General features: G+C 41.4%; 1 protein-coding gene across 5 annotated transcripts in view; it reads right to left on the bottom strand.

Moving 5' to 3' along the window:
• Window positions 1-19,995, bottom strand: part of UBP1 (upstream binding protein 1) — a 52,371-nt gene that overhangs the window by 4,581 nt on the left and 27,795 nt on the right. For 2 of the 5 annotated variants that reach the window (XM_071561525.1, XM_071561527.1), the window contains 11 exons: window positions 16,206-16,282; window positions 13,639-13,744; window positions 12,921-13,027; window positions 11,541-11,693; window positions 11,284-11,394; window positions 10,637-10,744; window positions 4,116-4,222; window positions 3,247-3,301; window positions 2,959-3,052; window positions 880-970; window positions 151-260 (listed from right to left, as the gene is read on the bottom strand). In XM_071561525.1, the coding sequence (XP_071417626.1) occupies window positions 151-260; window positions 880-970; window positions 2,959-3,052; window positions 3,247-3,301; window positions 4,116-4,222; window positions 10,637-10,744; window positions 11,284-11,394; window positions 11,541-11,693; window positions 12,921-13,027; window positions 13,639-13,744; window positions 16,206-16,282 (1,119 nt within the window). The remainder of the gene's footprint in view (window positions 1-150; window positions 261-879; window positions 971-2,958; window positions 3,053-3,246; window positions 3,302-4,115; window positions 4,223-10,636; window positions 10,745-11,283; window positions 11,395-11,540; window positions 11,694-12,920; window positions 13,028-13,638; window positions 13,745-16,205; window positions 16,283-19,995) is intronic. The other 3 variants (XM_071561528.1, XM_071561531.1, XM_071561526.1) reach the window with 2 other exon arrangements.

Genomic DNA, 19,995 nt, shown 5'->3' with positions numbered 1-19,995 from the left:
TCTGTTCCCCCTGTGCAGTGTTAAAGCAGCAACACTGCTGCGAACACACCAGAAACAGAAATTCAGCCTCTCCACTGTTCTTTCCTCCTCCCCACCCTGTTGTTTCAGGCTCTGAGGGCACAGGCTGGGGCGAGGCTGCCCTGTACGTACCGTATATTGCACCGTTGCTGCTGTCGCCATTGCCCGCGTCCTGTCGTTCCAGTTGAATGCTCCTCAGTGGCTCCTGACACACATAGATGGTTAAACGGGGCCTCACAGACCTGCAGTTCAAGGGAACCACAGTCAGAGACCAGGCTGAATGTCCTGGATGTGCCACAGCTGTGGAGTTGTTATGCTGACAGTACCCTCCACATGCTTTCTTTTACTGACCCAAAAACCCTAAATTAAGACAAAGGTAAGTGATCCCTCAGGTGCTACTGCATTTAAACAATGTTTCAAGCAATGCAGAGCTCATCAGGAACAGAACTACTGAGCAACAATGACAATTGTTCTAAAAGGCCAACAGTAACAAATGCCCATTTCAGAGAGTCAGACCCACCACCTGCGATGCTCTGTCTGTCAGCACTCAATGTCTGCAGCCTCAAAGAGTCTCAGGTTGTTCTTAACTCCCCTGAATTACAGGTTTTGTCTTGGCACCAAGTCCATCCCTATCAGGAGTTGGGCAGGGCCCAAGAGCGTTCATTGGTGCCAGCCTTACAGCCCCCCATGCCTCTCCTGCAGGTACCCAGGAGGGGATTTTCAAACGTATTGCTGGCAGTTCCTGAGGCAGCTCACACAGGCATCAAGGCCCATCCTGGCACTTCACCAATATCCCAATTCCAGGATCCCTCATCTGTAGGAAACAGCAGAAGACCCACCCAGCCTCAGACAGCACCTTACCTGGATTTCAGTGCATTATAGAGCCGAATTCCATCGGCTGGACCACAGATTTGTACCAGGTCTTCTCTTGTCAGCTTTAATAAATCAGCACCTGGAGAAACGCAGGAGGATTTAAGGAAGATTATTCCAGCCCATCAATACTTTTTAAGATAAATTGTATGTTTATTTTAACCAAGGATAAACTTCACCAAGATACAAATGGAATCCAGCAAACAGGAATCAATAATCAGAACAGTTACACTTTATGGCATTCACATCTTGAACAGTACAAGTTTGCAAGACACCCAATTTCTGTGCAAACTGGTGACTCGTTCTATAGACAAACGATGGGTTTTGGTGGCACCCAGGTTAGTGTGTTTGCAACACATGCAAAATACAGAGCAAAAACATTCCATGGTTTCTCACGCAGTGAATTATCCCAGGCACTCAACTCACTCATCACATCCTCTGTGCCCTGAGGGTGCAGCAATGCACTCATGTATAGAAATGCTGTTAAGGGCTGGAATAACCAAAGCAGTGTGGACCAATCAGTGCAGCAGCAACCTAGGGCGAGTCCAGGCTGGGGGGCACTTCCACCCAAATCAGCTTGGGTGTGGTTTTCTTCTTACTTTTCTTTTTCTAAGCTATGCTGGGAACAAATGATCTGTGAGAACAACTGCTCCCCTGAAGATTTACTTCAGAAAAGGAAGCCTGAATAAAGATACTAAACAGATCTAAACACGGCATGGGAAGAAAGATCCTTCTGAGAAGTAGCTGGGTGTCAACAAGAAAACAACAATCTGAAAAATGAGTCGCTCCAATAACAGATGAGTGGGAAAAAGGAAAAAAATATAATATAATCTTTATTCACAAAAAACTCCACAGACTAGTATCTAGGAATGCACAGATAAAAGCCAGCAAAAATAATTTAGCATGGCCCTTGAATACTGCAATAAAAAACCCCTACACCTGAAGTAGAATAATAAAAGCCACATACACCACACCTCTTGCTTTGAAGAAAAACCACCCAGCTATTATTTGAATTTATAACAATAATAATAAGAAGGAAGAAAACTATTCCAAGAGTCTTTGGCACAAATTTGGTACTGAAGTTTGCAGAGAAAGCTTAGCAACCCAAATAAAAGAGGCACAGATCACAACCTGACCAGAGTCAGAAGAATAAAGCTCCCCTTTACTGGGGAAGGGGCCTGGTACAAAGGGAACCCTGGATGAAGCAGGGGCTAAGCCATGAGCCAGAACTGGCCCATTCATGGTATCCTCCCCACCATGTGCCACCAAAGAAAACTGGAAAGGAATTTTAGTTAGAGTGTGTACTGTGTCACTCCACCCTCTGCTTCTTTAACCTTCCATGTAATTGTGCAAACAGCAAAACAGCCCCACACAGTGCAGCTACTGCCACGTGGTTGTGTCCAGACACACAGTGCAAACTGCTGCCATTTATCATAGAATGGATTGCGTTGGAAAAGACCTCCAAGATCATCAAGTCCAACCCTTGGTCCAACTCCAGTCCCTTTACCAGACCATGGCACTCAGTGCCACGGCCAATCTCACCTTAAAAACCTCCAGGGATGGGGAATCCACCCCCTCTCTGAGCAGCCCATTCCAATGCCTGATTACTCTCTCTGCAAAGAATTGTTTTCTGAACTTCAATTTCCCCTGGCAGAGCTTGAGCCCATCGTGCCCCCTTGTCCTATTGCTGAGTGCCTGGGAGAAGAGACCAACCCCCACCTGGCCAGAACTTCCCTTCAGGTAGTTCTAGACAGTGCTGAGGTCACCTCTGAGCCTCCTCTTCTCCAGGCTAAACACCCCCAGCTCCCTCAGCCTCTCCCCACAGCACTTGTGCTCCAGTCCCTTCTCCAGCCTCGTTGCTCTTCTCTGGCCCCGCTCCAGCCCCTCAATATCTTTCCTGAACTGAGGGGCCCAGAACTGAACACAACACTCAAGGTGTGGCCTCACCAAGGCAGAGTACAAATAACAAATTAGTGAACACATTTGTACAACACACTGTTCTTAGAGAATTATTTGCCCACACAGTACTTGCTGAGTAACACCAAGAAAGAAAAAAGAAACTACAGATACCTGAGAAATTTGAAAAAAGCCTCGTATAGGTAGAGAACCTATTCTTGAGCAACCATTGCTGAGTTTCCTGGATTGTGGCTGAAGGATGAAGCTGCTGTAGGAAACAAGATTGGATAAGGTAATTTGGATGCTAAAAAAACCAAACCCAAACCCAGCAAACTCCAAACCATTAAAAAAATTCTCTCAGTTAAACACTTCATCAGCAACCATTAATATCAAGTATAAATCAAATGTTCTGACACAACTGCACAAATATAGTCTTGATCAGTATCAGAAAGCAACACTCACATCTCCTGACCCTTGAGAGGTTCCATCTCCTTGATGATTTGGGGAGGAAGAATTGCTATGGATTAAAAAAAAAACCAAAAAAAGTATTACTAGAAATTTAGAAACCAAAATATTTAAGCATTGTTGAAAAGTAACTTGAAATTCCTCAAATAGTAAATATCACAGTAGACAGACAAAACACCACATAGACTGAAACTTATAAAACTGAAGAGAAAGATCATCCCACTTCAATAAGGAAGTGATATGGTTCCTATTTTCTGTATCTTTAACAACTAGAGAAGCAGCTTTACCCACACTCAGGGAGGTTACACAGCCACTCCACTGTCTTAACGGGTGACTGAGGAAGAATTAGTAAAATACAAGGCAGACAAAAAACAGACAATACCCCTGTAAATAATTTTTGGATCAAATGCAAGTTTGGTTATAGTAGTTTAGTTAACAACTCGATATAAAATGTTACCAATGCAAATTTTGTTGAAATGCTTGTGAAGACAATTGCTGGGTTTTTTTCTGGCGAATTATATGAACTGTGTATGAGGGGAATGAATTGTTCTTAATGAAAAAAGCTAGAAATAGTTTCCATAGACAAGGACTAAATTAGAATATTAAAAGGTGAAGTTATAGGACAAAGGACAAGAATTTTGCTTTCAAAAATGTACAGGAAGAAAGAAAAATGGTGAAGCAGAAGTAAGGACCTTGTAACTGAACTAAATGATACAAGTGTTGTACTACAAAATGAATATACAGGTCAAAACAATCTCTCAGTTTCCCGTGGAACCAGAACACAGTTGCATTTATTCAGAAAACACTTTTGAATAAGCCAGATTTTAAAACATTATGTTTAATGGGGGTACAGAACAGAAACCCACCTGTCTGGGACACTGTTGTAGGTGTTGTGCTGAGCAGAGGTGAAAGTTGGAGCAGGAGTGGGACTGTTGTTTACAAACGTTGTCGGAGTATCAGGCCACGGTGAGCACTGGAGATAAAGAATTAAGACTTCAGTTTCTCTTGACAATACATTTTTTTACTGTGATGCAAACTTCTTTCATTTAAAGCCAGGGTTTTATCCACAGAGTATTCTGACTTGCAATTCCAGATAAAGATTCCCTCTATCCCACACATTACATGCAGATATTCCAGGCAAGAATCAGTTCTGTTTTATCTTGTTCTTTCATGAAGACTCCTAGTTATACTCTCTTCTGTTTAAAAAAATGAAGGTATTATTCATGAAGCTTACACAAGACCTGTACAGGTTATTCAGTTTAAAACAAAACCAACCAATCCCCAGCCATCTGCTGGGAGAAAACTTCCTTCATCCTGCAATGGATGAGAGGGCTGTTTAAACTGCAAGTATCAGGACATGACAATGGGTGTTCAGCAATGGCTGAGTGAGGCTGTGAAGCCACATTGCACCTTGTGGATAAACAGAATGTATCTGCCCTGACAGCAATTAAACAGGATTTTCAGTAGAAATTTTGTTAAGTTCGACATTTTTATTAATTTACTGCAGGACTAAAATACATTTACTTACATGGACTGATTTTTCTGAACTGCTTGGTACACTGGAATTTTTTTACACAAACTTAGTCACCACAACTACATGATGTGCCAGCTGTCCAATTTTGCCTTTTTTTTGTTTGTTTTGGGTATTTTTTAAACCATCATGATTAAGCCTTTCAAACTAAGGTTACCTATCAGTGCTTCCAATAGTATTGAAAATCCAGTATTTTAAAGAAAAACAAACACCAGGTTTTGGTATGTTCAAAGACATGATTCAAACACAAGTGGCCCAAGATGAGGTAAGCTAAGACCATGCCTCATAAAACAACAAAGATTTCTGATACACTTATCATGCACCAGCTAAACACCCTGTAAGGAATTTACAGTTATATCATAGACTTATAGGGGGCAGGAGGAAGAAGGAGAACAAGTACAACCTAACATGAATGCAAACTTGTTTCAAGAACTTTGTGTTGAAAGACCTCTCTGCCATCCAGGGGAAACATTAAGCGAGTGCAACACCAGCTGCCACCTTCTGTAAGAGAGGCAGCAACATTTCTGTGCTGGACTCCAGTCTTCATCTGTCAGAGTAAGATGGCAGGCTCCCCAGCACGGGGCACAGAACTAAAAGAAATTAGTCTTGCATACAAATAGCTTAAAAATTAAGAACATTCTTTATCTGTCTGAGATTTCATAGAATCGCAGAATCAGTTGGGTTGGAAGAGACCTCCGAGATCATCAAGTCCAACCCTTGATCCAACCTCACTGGGATCACCAGATCATGGCACTCAGTGCCACGTCCAGTCTCACCCTAAAAACCTCCAGGGATGGTGAATCCACCCCCTCTCTGGGCAGGCCATGCAAGGCCTGACCACTCTCTCTGTAAAGAATTTCTTTGAGTCCAAACAGCATTTTTGCCAGCCACAATGTACAGAGTCTTTGGTTATGTCATCAAAGCCACCCATCAGCCTGCAAACAGTGCCCCCCACACAAAGCACCCTCCTCTATGATCTTGTAGGATACACATTCTTCCTCCTATTCTGTGTATCCCCATCTGTTCTCTTCTCAAGCTCATTTTAATGTTAAAGATGTTGGATAACAACAGGTATTTAGTTACAGGAGCCCTTCATTCCCTAATTATGTAGTCCAAATAATTCATAAAAAATTCATAATTTTAAAATGAAAGCTCAGTGTAATAATGTTAACTTTGTTCTTCTGAAATATTTTGAAAGCTCTTTTGAAAGTTCTTTAATATTCTGACATTCTCTCACTAGATTTTAATCCTGAGCAGCCAGTCTCTTACAAAGTTCTGTCCACCAGAGACTTAAATTCAGGGCCAGCACAGAACACACTGGTGCCAGACAGCACCTCCCAGGCCAGTTTGTGTTTCTATCCTTCAAACCAGGCTGAAGTTCTTCACAACAAAACGCTGCATTTATATCTGGGAAGAAGCAAATTTGAAGTATTTAGAGAAACAGAATCCCAGCCTAAAGCTGGTAGCCTTTCTCCTCACATAAATACGTTTTCCTACCCTCTTTCCTCTTCCAACAAAGACATCACTGACACTGATTCAGATGGTTAAAAAGCAACAAAAAAGGTCGTAGTAAGTATAATACCACTGGCAACATGTCTACTGGCTCCATTCTCCTCTCTTCTGCCTTACGGGTTGTGGAGGGGAAAACGGGTGTTTGGACACTGAGATTCTCGTTCCTTAAGCCTTTCAGAATTAATTAAGGCTTCCAGCAATTAGCCAGAGCTGAGCTGATGATGCTTTCAGAATCACTCCCATGGCACAACTGTCTTGCACAGGTTCAGAAACAGGGTCAGACAAATGCCTGGGCATCAAACCCATTAACACTAAGAGACCAGGCAGAGACGATGCACTTTCTAACATCCTGCAGGATATGATGATTGTGGATCCTGGGGGGTTTCCAAGGGGAATGGATCACAGAAAGTGGAAGGGCTTCCCTGAAACAGCCCCTGCCATTGCCACTGTCAGGCACAGGACACCGCACAGACTCTGATCAGTCATGACATTCCTCACATTCCTAAGCCAAAACTGAGTTAACCAGAGGACATTCACAAAGTCAATGACACTAATACTGAAGTCTCTGGCCAGTGGGCACAACTCTGGAGAAAAATGTCATCCTGTCACAAGGAAACATCCAACTCTGCAAAAAGTCACTGCAAAACTTCTGCATGTACAGATTTAACTGCTGAGTGCAGAAGTGAAGAAGTTACTCCCAAAATGTCAAGTCACCCATGTTACACACCATCCTGTACGCTGATACTGCTACACTAAGGAGAGATGTAAGGAGAAAGAAACTGTATAAATAGTGCTCGTGTTGCTACATTGGTTTTGTTCCAGCTCCACTTTCTGATTCCTGCAGCCTCTGGAACATTTTTATATTTTAAATTTAAGTCACTTACAGAAAATATTTAACTTCTGCACCAATCCTTCATGTCCAAAACTTAATGTTCCAATTCCTTTTAAAGCCTACACGAGACAGTCTTCCATGTGCTCTACAACCATCTCTATCTGCAAAAATGACCATTTGGTCAAGTTTAATCAAACTGTAGTTTATAAATTTTAGCTTGTGATATACACTATACACCAATATAAAAGTCAACCAAGACAGCACAGACTGAAAGAAGTGCAGAGACCCAGCAATACCCAAATTTGGCAGCTTTTCCAAATTCAAAGCAGGGGAAAGAAAGAATCTGGTGGGCGTTTTTAACTCTTCTTCCTCACATAAGCCCTACCCTCTATACATTAGGGGAGAAACAGCCCCTGAAGGAAGGGTATCTGTACATAAACATCCACTGTGAGGTCCAGAAAGCAGTGCTAAGTTTGTGGCTTTTTACATCCTACAAAGTCAATGCTCCATAGCATGAAAAACTCTTAGGAAGCAGTTTGCTGTGTGTCTGTTTGAAACAACAGTGAGATAAACACTGCAGGAACTGCAGTGAATGCACTGAATTTTGATGCATCAGATGAATTAAGAGAAGTCATTGCCATCATGGCCAGGCTTCATGAACAAAGATTTGGGATTAAGAGAAGTAATGGAAAAGCATCCCTAGATGGTATCCTATGGCAATGAGTGATAAGGAAAAAATGGGTTATGCTAATTAAAAAGAAACAAACCACAGTTCTTAGGAAAGTGTAGGGGAAGAGCAGAATGACCATTCAGAAATGAAGCTTCACTGAACTCCTTGCATTGTGTTAGAATCCCACACAAATTAAACTGGAAAGAAAACAGATTCAATGTTTTCTGAAAGAAGCACAGCAAGAACCTGATCTGTACAAATCTGATTGTGACTGAGCTGGAAGGAGTTGTTTGTGGGGGACTGGGAAGAAACAAAAACAGAAATAGCTAACAAATAGAACAGCAGAACCTTGGAGGGGCAAAATAAAAAAGCCAACATACAAAATGAGATGCAAAAAGCAAGGAAAGAGAAAGACAGTCTATAAAATAGGTTAGGTGTAGGAGGAAGATAAGAATGCACAGCTTGAAAAAGGAGGAGAACTACAGGTTGTATCCATATTAATTTCTAGAATTCAAGAAAATAGGGAACTATTTCTGGGCATCCAGGAAGCAGCACTGGGTAAGGAACAGCCAGCACTGCATTAAGAGAAATGCACTGCAAACAACACTGATCTTCTGCAATGGAGATGCAGCTCCTTGGACACAGGAGGTTAAAACATCCATCATATTCAAACACATTATATTGAAAACAGGGTCAACTCTCAGATGTACAGAAACAGGTTTTCACTTTCTGTGTCCAAGCCCCTCTGTGACTCTGCACTGCACGTACAGAACGTTGATCTACACTGAGGGAATTCTGGTCACAGCCAAAGCTTCCGATGGCCACGTTTAGGGAGACGGATTTGCAAGGACAGAACTGCTCTAAAAGCAGAAACATCCCTGTCCATATTCAGAGAGCCCCCACGAACAAGCCTGTCTGGTGACAAGAGAAAAAATGCTGAAGAGTTGACCTTCAAGATGTAAATCAGACATTCATTTTCTCAATCAAGCAAACAAGTTTTACATTCTATACTTAAACCCAGCATTCAGTGAGTGTGTAGCAATTACCAGGGTATCACTATGAATGTAGCAAAAACAGTGTTTGCTCGTATTTTGTATGGGCTTGGAGATTTCTAGTAATTTTGCTGATGACAACAATCATTGTAATGATGGGAAACCACGTGTTAAATCTGCAAGCAATACCAAGTTAGCAAGGCTGAAAGGATTTCATCCTACATGGATAAAATTCCAAATGGTCTGAACAAACAGACCAAATTATCTCAAGACAACATTTTATTAAAGAAAAATGCAGAACATGAAAAGTCAGGTGCACAATGAAGGGAACTGGAAGGCTGTGCAGAGCTGTTATTTAAAACAGCCTGTGGGTCATTATCTTTTATATGCTTTGGGAAAGGCATTAGAAGTCCAGTACTGTCCTACCTTAGTTTTTCTTCTGTACAATTAAGGTAATGCTTCCATTCACAGCAGCTTTTTATTTCAAGAGATGGTTAAGAAAAGGTTAGACAATCTCCAGGTATCGTTTAGCTACAGTGTGTTCCATTCTGCACAATGGATTTGTCTTATTTTAAAATACCTTTCTCTATTATTCTTCCCATAAGCAACGATCATGCAATAAAGTAAGAAGAGAGCATGGGGGAAAGACAACACAGAAATCCCTCCAAGGACCAGCTTCAAAAGATGCTTTATAAGGGAAAGTGAGAAAATCCTCTTTTGTCCTGCCTCTCTCCTAGGGCCAGCTGAACAAATAAAAGAATGCACTGCCAAAGAATTCTAAAAGTGCACCTTAAAAGAAAGAACTAAAAAAATCCGTCAACACCCCAACCCAACAGCCAAGAACAGCAGAAGGTAATTTCAGACAGCTCAGTACGTACGGTTGTATTGGGGTGCAAAGTGCAAACAAACCCCCCAAATCCTCCAAAGGACTCACCTGACTGATATTGCTTGTTCCCTCCCACGCACTGTCATGGCTCATAAAGAAGGGGCAGACATTGAAATGTTTTCTAACTGAATATAAAACCTTTTACATAAACTTTCACAGACCACAAATACAAACCAAGTGATGTCTGAGGGACAGGAGTCAGGCAGTCACTGCCCAAGCACTGATGGAAAGAGCTGTCAGCACAGTGGGCCTGTTCAGAGAAAGGTCAAATAATTGTCTCCCCCAGCCACGTTACTAATTGACCATCACACCTGTTGAATGAAAGCTGCAGGAATGTTTCTCTCTGGAACACACACGGTTACTCATTTTTAGGAACAGCATTTAAGGAATCTGAAGTGCCAGCCCTGCACAGGTGTGTGTTAGGGAGGGCACAGGATGTATTTCAGCTTCCTTGTGGGGAGAACATACAAGGTTAACACAGCATGAAGATGAACTGACTCTTCTGAGCTGCAGTAACTCTGTTTGGAGCACAGTATACAGGTGGCTAAAGGAAAAAATCAGTAGCATCCATCTGCAACAGGACATGGTGCTTTAAAAACATTGATGTACATGAAAATTTCTGTTGGATGTAAGTACAAATAGGAACAAATCACTAAATTTCACTGTTCTTACTTCCACTAATTACACACAAACAGGAAAGCAAAAAGCTATTTCATTTAAAGTGACATGAACTGAAAGCTCTTGACTTTTAAGTTACATAGTCCTTCTGCAACAGTTTAAGTGTTAGATTTAGGAAGGATTCCTTTGCTGAAAACAAACATGGAGTAATTGGTATACATAAAAGCGGGTAAAATTAAGACACAGCAATCAAAAGTATTTTGACTTTAAGTAATGGAAGTTTCTCCTATATCTAACACTGCACAAGGTATCTTGCATAATCAAAAGGTAAGCAGAAGTCCCTTACACTGCCTCGCTTTGCCAGAGAATCACCGTAGTCTGCTGGCAAAGTCCGCTTGCTGGACTTTTTCTGCTCATGTTCAACTGCATCTTCAATTATAGGCTCAAGCCTCATCTGGACAAACACCAAAGATGTGGATCAATTTCTTTTCATTATACAGTGAGGAAAGATCTCTAAGTCTTTTAAAAACTTCTGAAATATTTAGAAAAGTGCATAAAACTCACTGATGTTTAAATAAAAAGAAAATGTGAAAACCTATTGAGGCTCTGGCCTTAAATTCAGAAATCTCCAAAAAGAGAGACTTTGAAGCTCAAATTTGGTAATTAAACTCTGGAGTCCCCCCCTTTTTTGGTTTTGCTTTTCAGATGCAAGATTTTTAAATCTGTATCAAAAGTCTTGCTCGAGGGGTCAGTACAAGTCAGTCAAACAGTGTTCAATCTTAGTGTGTTTTAATACAAGCACCTGTTGAATATCTAAATGCAAGTTTACTAAACGACAGCTTAAAATTTAATGTTGATGCTCACTGGGCAAATTTGTCAAATGAAAAGCTTATCTTTGTGTAGAATTAATTCTTCCCCAGCCCTTCCAAGCCACTTGCTGTTTGTATCTATGTATTTTCTCCTCAGTCAGCAGATGCAATTTTATTTTGTTACCTCTGTAAGAACTGTAGTGTCATATGAAGGCTGATACTTCTCTTTTTCATGTGCAGTTCTCTTTTCCATCTTTTCTCTGTCTGTTTTCTGCTTTCTGTCTGCTCCTTTGGGCTAAAAATGGACAGTTATGTGAACAGGAATGCAACTGGAAAGTGGCTTTATAGCTAAAATCTGAGCTCAGAAGCCAAGCAGTAACATAAAGATATCCTGCATCTCTATGAGAACCACTGACTTAAGGATCTGTTTGTTACTGTTACCTTAAAAACTTTGATTTGACAACTGGCAGAATGCAGATGGTCTGTATATTCTCCATTTTCAGTCTGTTTAAAAGTGTCGACCTGAATCCGGAAAGGAACCCCCTTCTCTCCTCCGTGTTTCCGAGGGGTAAATTCCGTGCTGATACAATGGACCTGAAAGGAAACAACGACCAAACAAAAGGACCCTCAGAAACATTCCAGCCATGAACTTCATTATATGTTACCAACAATACACACAGTTTCTTGCAACAAATATTAGCAAAGATATTAAATGTCCCTGACTAGGAGAGTTTTTCATCTCATGCACCCCCATCTCAGGGCATTTTCAAACATGCCCAACTCCTATAAAAGTCCACAGACCTTTAATCAGCCTCAGGTGCTACATCAGGATGAAAACTGGGTTTGTAAGTTAGAAATATTCCTAAAGGAAACCTAAGGAGAAAATCAGTGCAACACAAGAGTTATGATGAATCTCACTAGACAGGGCTCCCAATTTTTTCTGCTTCTTTACGGAATTTTATAGCCAGGTGGGGGTTGGTCTCTTCTCCCAGGCACTCAGCAATAGGACAAGGGGGCACGGGCTCAAGCTCTGCCAGGGGAAATTGAAGTTGGAGAGCAGAAAAAAATTCTTTGCAGAGAGAGTGCTCAGGCATTGGAATGGGCTGCCCAGAGAGGGGGTGGATTCCCCATCCCTGGAGGTTTTTAAACTGAGCTTGGCCGTGGCACTGAGTGCCATGATCTGGTAAAGGGACTGGAGTTGGACCAAAGGTTAGACTTGATGATCTTGGAAGGTCTTTTCCAACCCAATCAATTCTATGATTCAGGTCAGAGACAAAATGTAAAAACTCCAATGCAAATCTGAACATTCCATAATAATAATGTCCAAACAAAGCATGTTCAGTTGCCCTGAATATCAAATACACAAATAATAAAATTCCTACTACAAGGAGGCCTGTTGACACAGTAAGAAACATTCTGAATGTCTGATTTAAACCTCTCATTTTGTAGCACAATACTCTTTCATTTTGTATCCTCAAGCCAAGATTGTGCTGAGCTCACCACTAGGAAAGTGATGCTCTCACTTAAAAAAAAAGAGTAATGAGTTACTGAGGGGGATGTAATTCTTATACTTCTAATAACTGAATATTTTAGTGATGACAGCTTTCTTCAAAGAGTTCTTTGAAAGCTTTTATCTTTCTATGAACCCAAATTAAATTAAAAAAACTTCCTACGGACCTTAATAGAACTATGAACCTGAGTTTTTTGACAACAATGGTATTTAATGGCCATCCCACCAGCAAGAAACCAAGAAGCTTTGAAATATAAATACACAATTGAACGGCACTAAACACAGACATCCAGTCAAATAAAGGTTCAAACCTGAATAAAAGCAGATGTACATTTTGTTGGATCCCATAAAAATTCAACTGCATTGAGCTGGCTTGGATTTGTCTTGATATCAATGACTCCAACAGACATTGGAATATCTATTAAAATAAGTAACATATATTTCAAAATATTCATTATTGCAAGAAAACACAATAAATAAATTTTAATAAGGTTACCATCAGCATACATAAGACAGGGTGGAAAAATGTGGGCCTTGGTGGCTTGACCATAAGCCCAGAAACAGTTTCCCAGGACATGAAGAACTGAGTAGATTGAACATACAAAGTGCTCCAGGTCTTGGGTGTTTTTTGGTTCTCCTCCCCTGCTGCCACCCCAAGTCATGCACCAAAGTTATCAACCTATGGCAAGTATGGAAACTCTGTTGGTGCCATTTTCACAGTCTAGTAGAGAAAGTTACTCGTGTTCTGGTTCTCCTACTCACAGTAACATTTCATAATCAAAATTAGAAAGATTATTAAATGTGTGAGGTTTCAGGAATTGTTATCTTACTTTCACAGCATTTAGAAATCTTAAAGAGATGTGAAAGTGGTTCTAAGAACACTTATATTCAAAACAAACACGATGACAAAGCACCATCCAGAAAAACTGGCCTGTCCTTTTTCACCAGCCCTGGCATGAATGTGAACATGATCCATTTAGCTTTGGAAATTTCCTTCCATACAGTGGCAACCAACAGAAACAATTATACCTAAGTCGAGAAGTCTGTCCCCAGGGCGGTTCCACTTCCAGCCCTCCAGCTGCTGGTGCTCCGTGTACTGCAACCTTCTGTCGTGGAACACGACTCTGATAATACTCTGATGAAGAAGAGAACAAGCATCTGATGAGATACAAGTTACTACACATTTAGAAACAGCCTGAAGATAAAGCAGAAAAACATTTCAAAACAGCCACAGTGCTGATAAATACGTATTTACAGCGAAAACTTTGGCAACCATCAGTATCCCAAAATATTCCAGAACACAGAAATAAAACTGAGCAGCAGGAGATTCTTGAAAACGTGGTAAAAAATGCAAGAGAGAATTACATCTGATTGCATATTCTAAAGGTCACTGACAGCACAGTATCAACACTATGCAAGGCAACCCCAAATTCTTTTAGAAAGCAAAAAAGATTTTATTTTGTATGAAAAGTGGTGAATACTACTGACCATTTTTTCACTGGGACTTCTGTCAATTTTGCAGGATATTTCAATAAATAAAGTAGGAAACTCTCTTCCTAGTATTTGTAAGCATATTAGCTCAGTTGGTTAAAACTTGGTTGCAATAATGCCAAGGTCATGGGTTCAATCCCCTGTGTGGGACATTGACTTAAGAGTTGGACTCGATGATCCTTGTGGGTCCCTTCCAACTCAGAATAGTCTGTGAGTCTGTGATTTACAACAAAGCTATGATTTTAATTAATAGAAAGGATAAAAAAAAAGTTTAAATTTTTCCAACGACTCCATCTGAAATATTGATCTAAACCAACTACAACATGATTAACTTTATTCAGTTAGAAGCAATTATCTAACAATACCTAATTTTGTGACCAGTTTTGGTACTGCTCAATGTATGGAAAAAAATTCTTTCCAGAGAGAGTAATCAGGCATTGGAATGGACTGCCCAGAGAGGGGGTGGATTCCCCATCCCTGGAGGTTTTTAAGGTGAGATTGGCCATGGCACTGAGTGCCATGATCTGGTAAAGGGACTGGAGCTGGACCAAGGGTTGGACTTGATGATCTCGGGGATCTTTTCCAACCCAATTTGTTCTATGATTCTGTGGATGCACAGACAAAGCAATTTTTTACACAGAGGGGGGAAAAATATTGCAGACATTAATTGCTACCAAACAGAATGTGGGCATATTTCCATCATTTTTTTTCATTATTCCACAGCCTTCCTTGTATTAGAAGCTAACCATGCCCACAAACCCCCCAAGACCTTTTAAATGCAGTGCCTCTTCCTTGCCTTTCCTTGGGTGTATTTCAAAGATAACACACCCAAACATGCCACTTCCTTTAGCACAGCAAACTGGCAAGTTTGGAACTTGGAAATACCTGCAGCCACCTCCACCACCACGAAATCCTTCTCTGGTGCTGGGACTCCAGTATTTAACTGCCCACAATGACAGGTTATTTCATGCAGCATTACAATACCTTGCCACAGTAAAATTTACTTTTTTAAACTTTTCCACTGCTCTGTCCTATTCTACGTTCCAAATGACTCATCACCCATATACAAACCTACAAAATTACAGCAGAGACACCCCAAGGCTGCAAGGAAATTGCACCTAAGGGTGCCAATATTCCACGTGCTTTTGCAGCAAGTCACCATGCCAGGCTGTAAGTTTAATTAGTTTAATTACAGAACTCACAAACCCAGTTTTATGCTCATGCTTTTAAGCCTTCCTGAAATGATCTCTGAACAGCCATCCCACAGACAAATAAGAACAAGGAACAGGAATACATAAGCACGTAAAGTTCACAGATTACACAGCCCAAAGCTGACAGGTAAAGAGTCAACCTCCCACAGGCATTCCAGTGGATTTATCAGCACTACTTTCAAGGTAACTTTAATTGCCATTTTTCCCTTCTTTCCTAATACCTAAGAGTTTTTTAGAGAACTCAATAAAATCTATCATCAGATGCTTAGAAGACAAATCCAAACCCTTCTCCTTCATCAGTTCTTTTAATAATTTGTACCACGAATTGGGTAATTTTTTAGTTGGCCTCATTCTTACACTTCACACGACACCTCAAATCCACAGCACCTTCTGCTAACATTAAAGCACAGGAGACAAATCTGGAACTGGGAAAAAGATCTCAGCTGTGGAATGAACTGCTCAACAAACAGAGAGATCCATTTTTCCATGGATACATCTCCAGTATCCCACTGCTCCAAAAACCACAGGCTGGCTCCATGTATTTCCCATAACACCTATTAAGAAACACACTCACAGAACCTCCCCTTCAATCTCAATGATCTTTTAACCTCCTCCCACCTCTCCTCACCACTTGAAATGGACAACCTAATGGCTTAGAAGATGATGGATACAAATCTACAAACAACTCCCTCAAGCTCTGACTGAAATACTTTGGAGGTCTCCAGTGCACACAAGTATTTTATGTGCATTAGGTATTTATAGTCATACATTTTTATTTGTAAACACCTCTGGTCCACACGTTCTGAAAAAATATCTGGTGACAGCAGAAAGAAAAAGCCCATGGAATACAGTCTGTGGTTTGTCAGTAAGACTGTCCAGAGAACTTACACTCACCTTCACCAGTTTTCCATTGATCTCTGGAATGTCTCCAGCTTTCCGATTATCGAGCATCCGTATCTCGTAGGACTGACCTTCAGAGAGGAAAACAACTGTATCAGTACAAGAGGCAGAGCACAAGGCTATTCTGTGTTTGATGCATTTAAATTAAAATTCACAGTACACAAGAACACTGGTACTCAAAACTCATGTTTGAGATCTTCATAGCAACGTGCACTTCACAGCAAGGGAACTAATGGAAAAAAAGGAAACTTTTCAGTCTCTTTAAAACTACAGACACTTCCAAAGTTTAAGCATTTCATTTTGCATGAAGTGTAAGTACTTCCTTCTCTATTTTTTTCTGAAAAAAAAACATTTCAAGGCTGAATTCCTTTACTTTTTAAAAAAACTGATGAGGGCAACATACTGAGAACCATTAACTGATCTTCCAAAACAAACCCTTGCAGTTTTTATACTCTTCCCACACCATAAATACTATTCTTCCATGCTTAACTTTGTCCATGTGCCTGCTGCTTTTGCATAATCTTCAGGCTTTACATGATTCCAGAAACAAGCCTTTAAAAGAGACAGTTGCTGTTTATATCAAACAGGCATGAATATGATAAACTGCTGTGCTTCAGAAGAGGCAAAGCTTGAGTCTGGAGGAGCTGATGCTTGAATGGTAACCGGCTACCTTGGCCCCCCCTTCCCTCCAGGGCCTTCTCCCATGGAACTCTACCAAGATCATGGAAGAGTCCAAAGTTTGCTCTCCTGGACTCCACTGATGTGATCTTTTCTGCTGTTCTGTTTCTTCCTCTCAGGATCATGAACTCCATCCTCTCAAAGGCAGCCAAGCCTGACTTAACATTCACAACCCCAGTGAGCCCCTCCATGTTTTATGAGGTACAGCAGAGCACTTCTTGCTGACTCCTCTGTCACTTGGCTCAGGCAGCTGTCACTCAGTGCTCTCCAGTAACTGCAGCAGACGTCAGGGTGGTTGAGGTCCTGCTGCAAGGACCACAGCCTGTGAATGTGAGGCCACTTCTGGCTCTTCCCAGGAGGTCTCACCTGCTTGTTCTACCTGGCCAGGTGGCCTACAGCAGACACCATTACAATGCCATCCATATTGCTCTGCTCTCTAATCCCTACCCATAAGCTCTCAATCAGCACATCACCCATCCTGAGGCAGTGATCCAGACATTCCAGCTGCTCTCCCACATAAGGCACAACTTCACCTCCCTCATCCTCTTGCCCTGCCTTTGCTAAAGAGCCAATATCCCTCCACTGCAACATTCCACTTACACAAGCCACCCCATCATGTCTCCATGATCCCACAGCCCTACAAATGCACACAGATGTCTTAACTCCTCCTGTTCACTTGCACTGCTGATGTACATGCACTTTGGATGCCACGCTGATGTACCAGAAAGGTTTTGGGGTGTTCTCATGATGATGCTTTACAGGCTTGCTTACATCCAAATGCTGGAGGTGACTGTAGTGGTTTTAGCCAGGCCTCAAATGAGCAGGCTCAGAGAATCTACGTGGATTGGAACAGACAGCTCTCACCTGACTGGGTGACCAAGGAAATATTTCATACCAGATGATGCAAACCTAAGATATGAGTGCAGCAGTGGGAGTTGTTAGGTCAGTTCCACCATGGCAGAACTAAAAGAAGGACATGCTGAAGCTCTTCTACTGTGCTAGGCCTTGCTCCTGCTGCTGCCACTACTTGCCTTTTGTTTGAGTTCAGGGAAGTAGAAATATTTTGTTGTTATACTTTCTGTTTCTTGCACGGTGTCTTTTAGAGTGCTTATGAATCTAGAGTAATGGACTTTGTATTAACTGGGGAGTGGGAGGTTATTTCTTGTTGTACATAACCTGTGTAAGTGTGTGTTATATTGTAGTTTTCTCTTAATTGTCTCTTTTCTGTATAAATACATGTAGTTAGTTTCAGCATAAACCGAGTTTGGAAGTTTTTTCCTCTCCCTCTTCTTCCCTTTTCACACTGTCTTGGACAGTTGGCATTTTGCAGATCAACCCAAGACAGTGACCATTTTAAGTCTCCCTCTGCTGATGTTGTGTTCCCTTTCATGCACATCATTCCAGGCCCCTTCGCTCAAAAACCACATCCATCACTCCCTCAGGTGCTGCTGGTCACTCCCTCCCTCCCTCTCCATTCCTGCTTCAGAGCCCTCCTTACCAGGTCAGCCACCAGGCTGGCAAAGAACCTTTGCTCCCCTGACCAAGGTGGATCTTATCTCTCCAAGCAGGTCTTTGCATTCACAGAATTCCAAGCCCAGTCACACACTGTGTAAACCAATGTAAGGAATGCTCCCCCTTCCAAAGCAATTCCCTTCCACACCCCTCCTGCACTTCAATACAGATCCAGCTGTGCAACAGCCACCTCAAACCCTGTCCCACAGCTCTGACATCCATTCCCAATGGACTCATTTAACAGACTCACAGTCAGTAAGAACCCTGCAAACCCCTGAACAACCATGATCACTCAAGATCTGAACCTCCAGAAGCAGCTCCAGCTGAACACCTGATGATGGTAAATACTCCATCAGCTCACAGAGTATCTCAGGGTGGAAGGGACCCACAGGGATAGAGTCCAAACCCTGCTCTTCTTAGGGCCATCTAAAGCTAAATTGTATGACCAAGAGCACCAGCCAGATGCTCCTCAAACTCTGAGTAACACTCTGCTATTCTCATTAAAATACTGACAGAGGGTAAAGTCAGGACTTGCTCAAGCGCTGCCTTAGGGAACATCACCACAGCTCAACAGACAGGGCAAATGTTACTGTTCCTTCTGATACTCTCCAGTCAGGAAACTCAGACAAGTGCTGACAAAATGAAAGAGGGTATTTGAAATCTTGAGAATTATTTAAGGCAAGACACGGCCTCATAATGGGGCCAAACTACAAACCAGATAAATGAAGTGACCAGGATTTAAATGACTCTTTTTCTAGAGGACTCAACGCAACTATTACACAAACATGTATCAGCACAACCCAAATGCTGCAAACTGATCCTTATTTTAAGTGGCTTCACTATGAAAGATGTCACATCTCAAAATACATCCCAAGATACGTATTTTTTACATATATACACAAATATACACAAACAGCTAATAGAGAAATTTTTATGGAAAGGTCTTAACCCAGATAGTAAATGTATTGTCTTTCTGTGTGAAGTACTAACACAGAAAGTAAGTTGGCCAACTGGTTTTTTGTTTCCATATTTATTGAGAAAAAGGTAAACCAATGCCCTCATTTTTCAATATCAGGAAAAGTTACAGAAGACACCAAAAACCAGCAAAACTTCTTTGCCAACAAAATCTTTATTTTAAAAGAGATTTTCAAGGGCAGAATGGCTACAGTAATTTCAGACACTGTCGCTTAATGGCAAGCTCTTCTCAGAAGTGAGATAGCAAGCACTTTCTTCAGCAAGCACTTGATCCCTGCAGCCCCACTCCCTGTGCTCTGTCTACTGATTACAGTACAGACCATGGAGACTGCAAGTGAAAATACACAAGGAAAAGAAAGCTGAACTCAATCTAGGAAAGCTGATCCCAGAGCATCAGAGCCAGACGAGGGGGATGGAGTGGTGGGAGGGTACAAAGCTATTGATGTGGTCCACAACTGATGAGAAATGTTTAGTTGAGATCAGAGTATTGGCTGACTAAACTTAGGACATCAGTGTAATTTCCAGAGGTAAGGGAGGTTTGATGATATGGCAATTACTACATTCAGGTTATTCCACCCAGCAGTCAGTGCCCTCCCTACACAAAAAAACATGAATTTTC

Source organism: Pithys albifrons, chromosome 7, assembly GCF_047495875.1.
Source record: "Pithys albifrons albifrons isolate INPA30051 chromosome 7, PitAlb_v1, whole genome shotgun sequence".
Taxonomy (NCBI): domain Eukaryota; kingdom Metazoa; phylum Chordata; class Aves; order Passeriformes; family Thamnophilidae; genus Pithys; species Pithys albifrons.
This window is presented reverse-complemented; position numbering and strand designations above follow the sequence as displayed.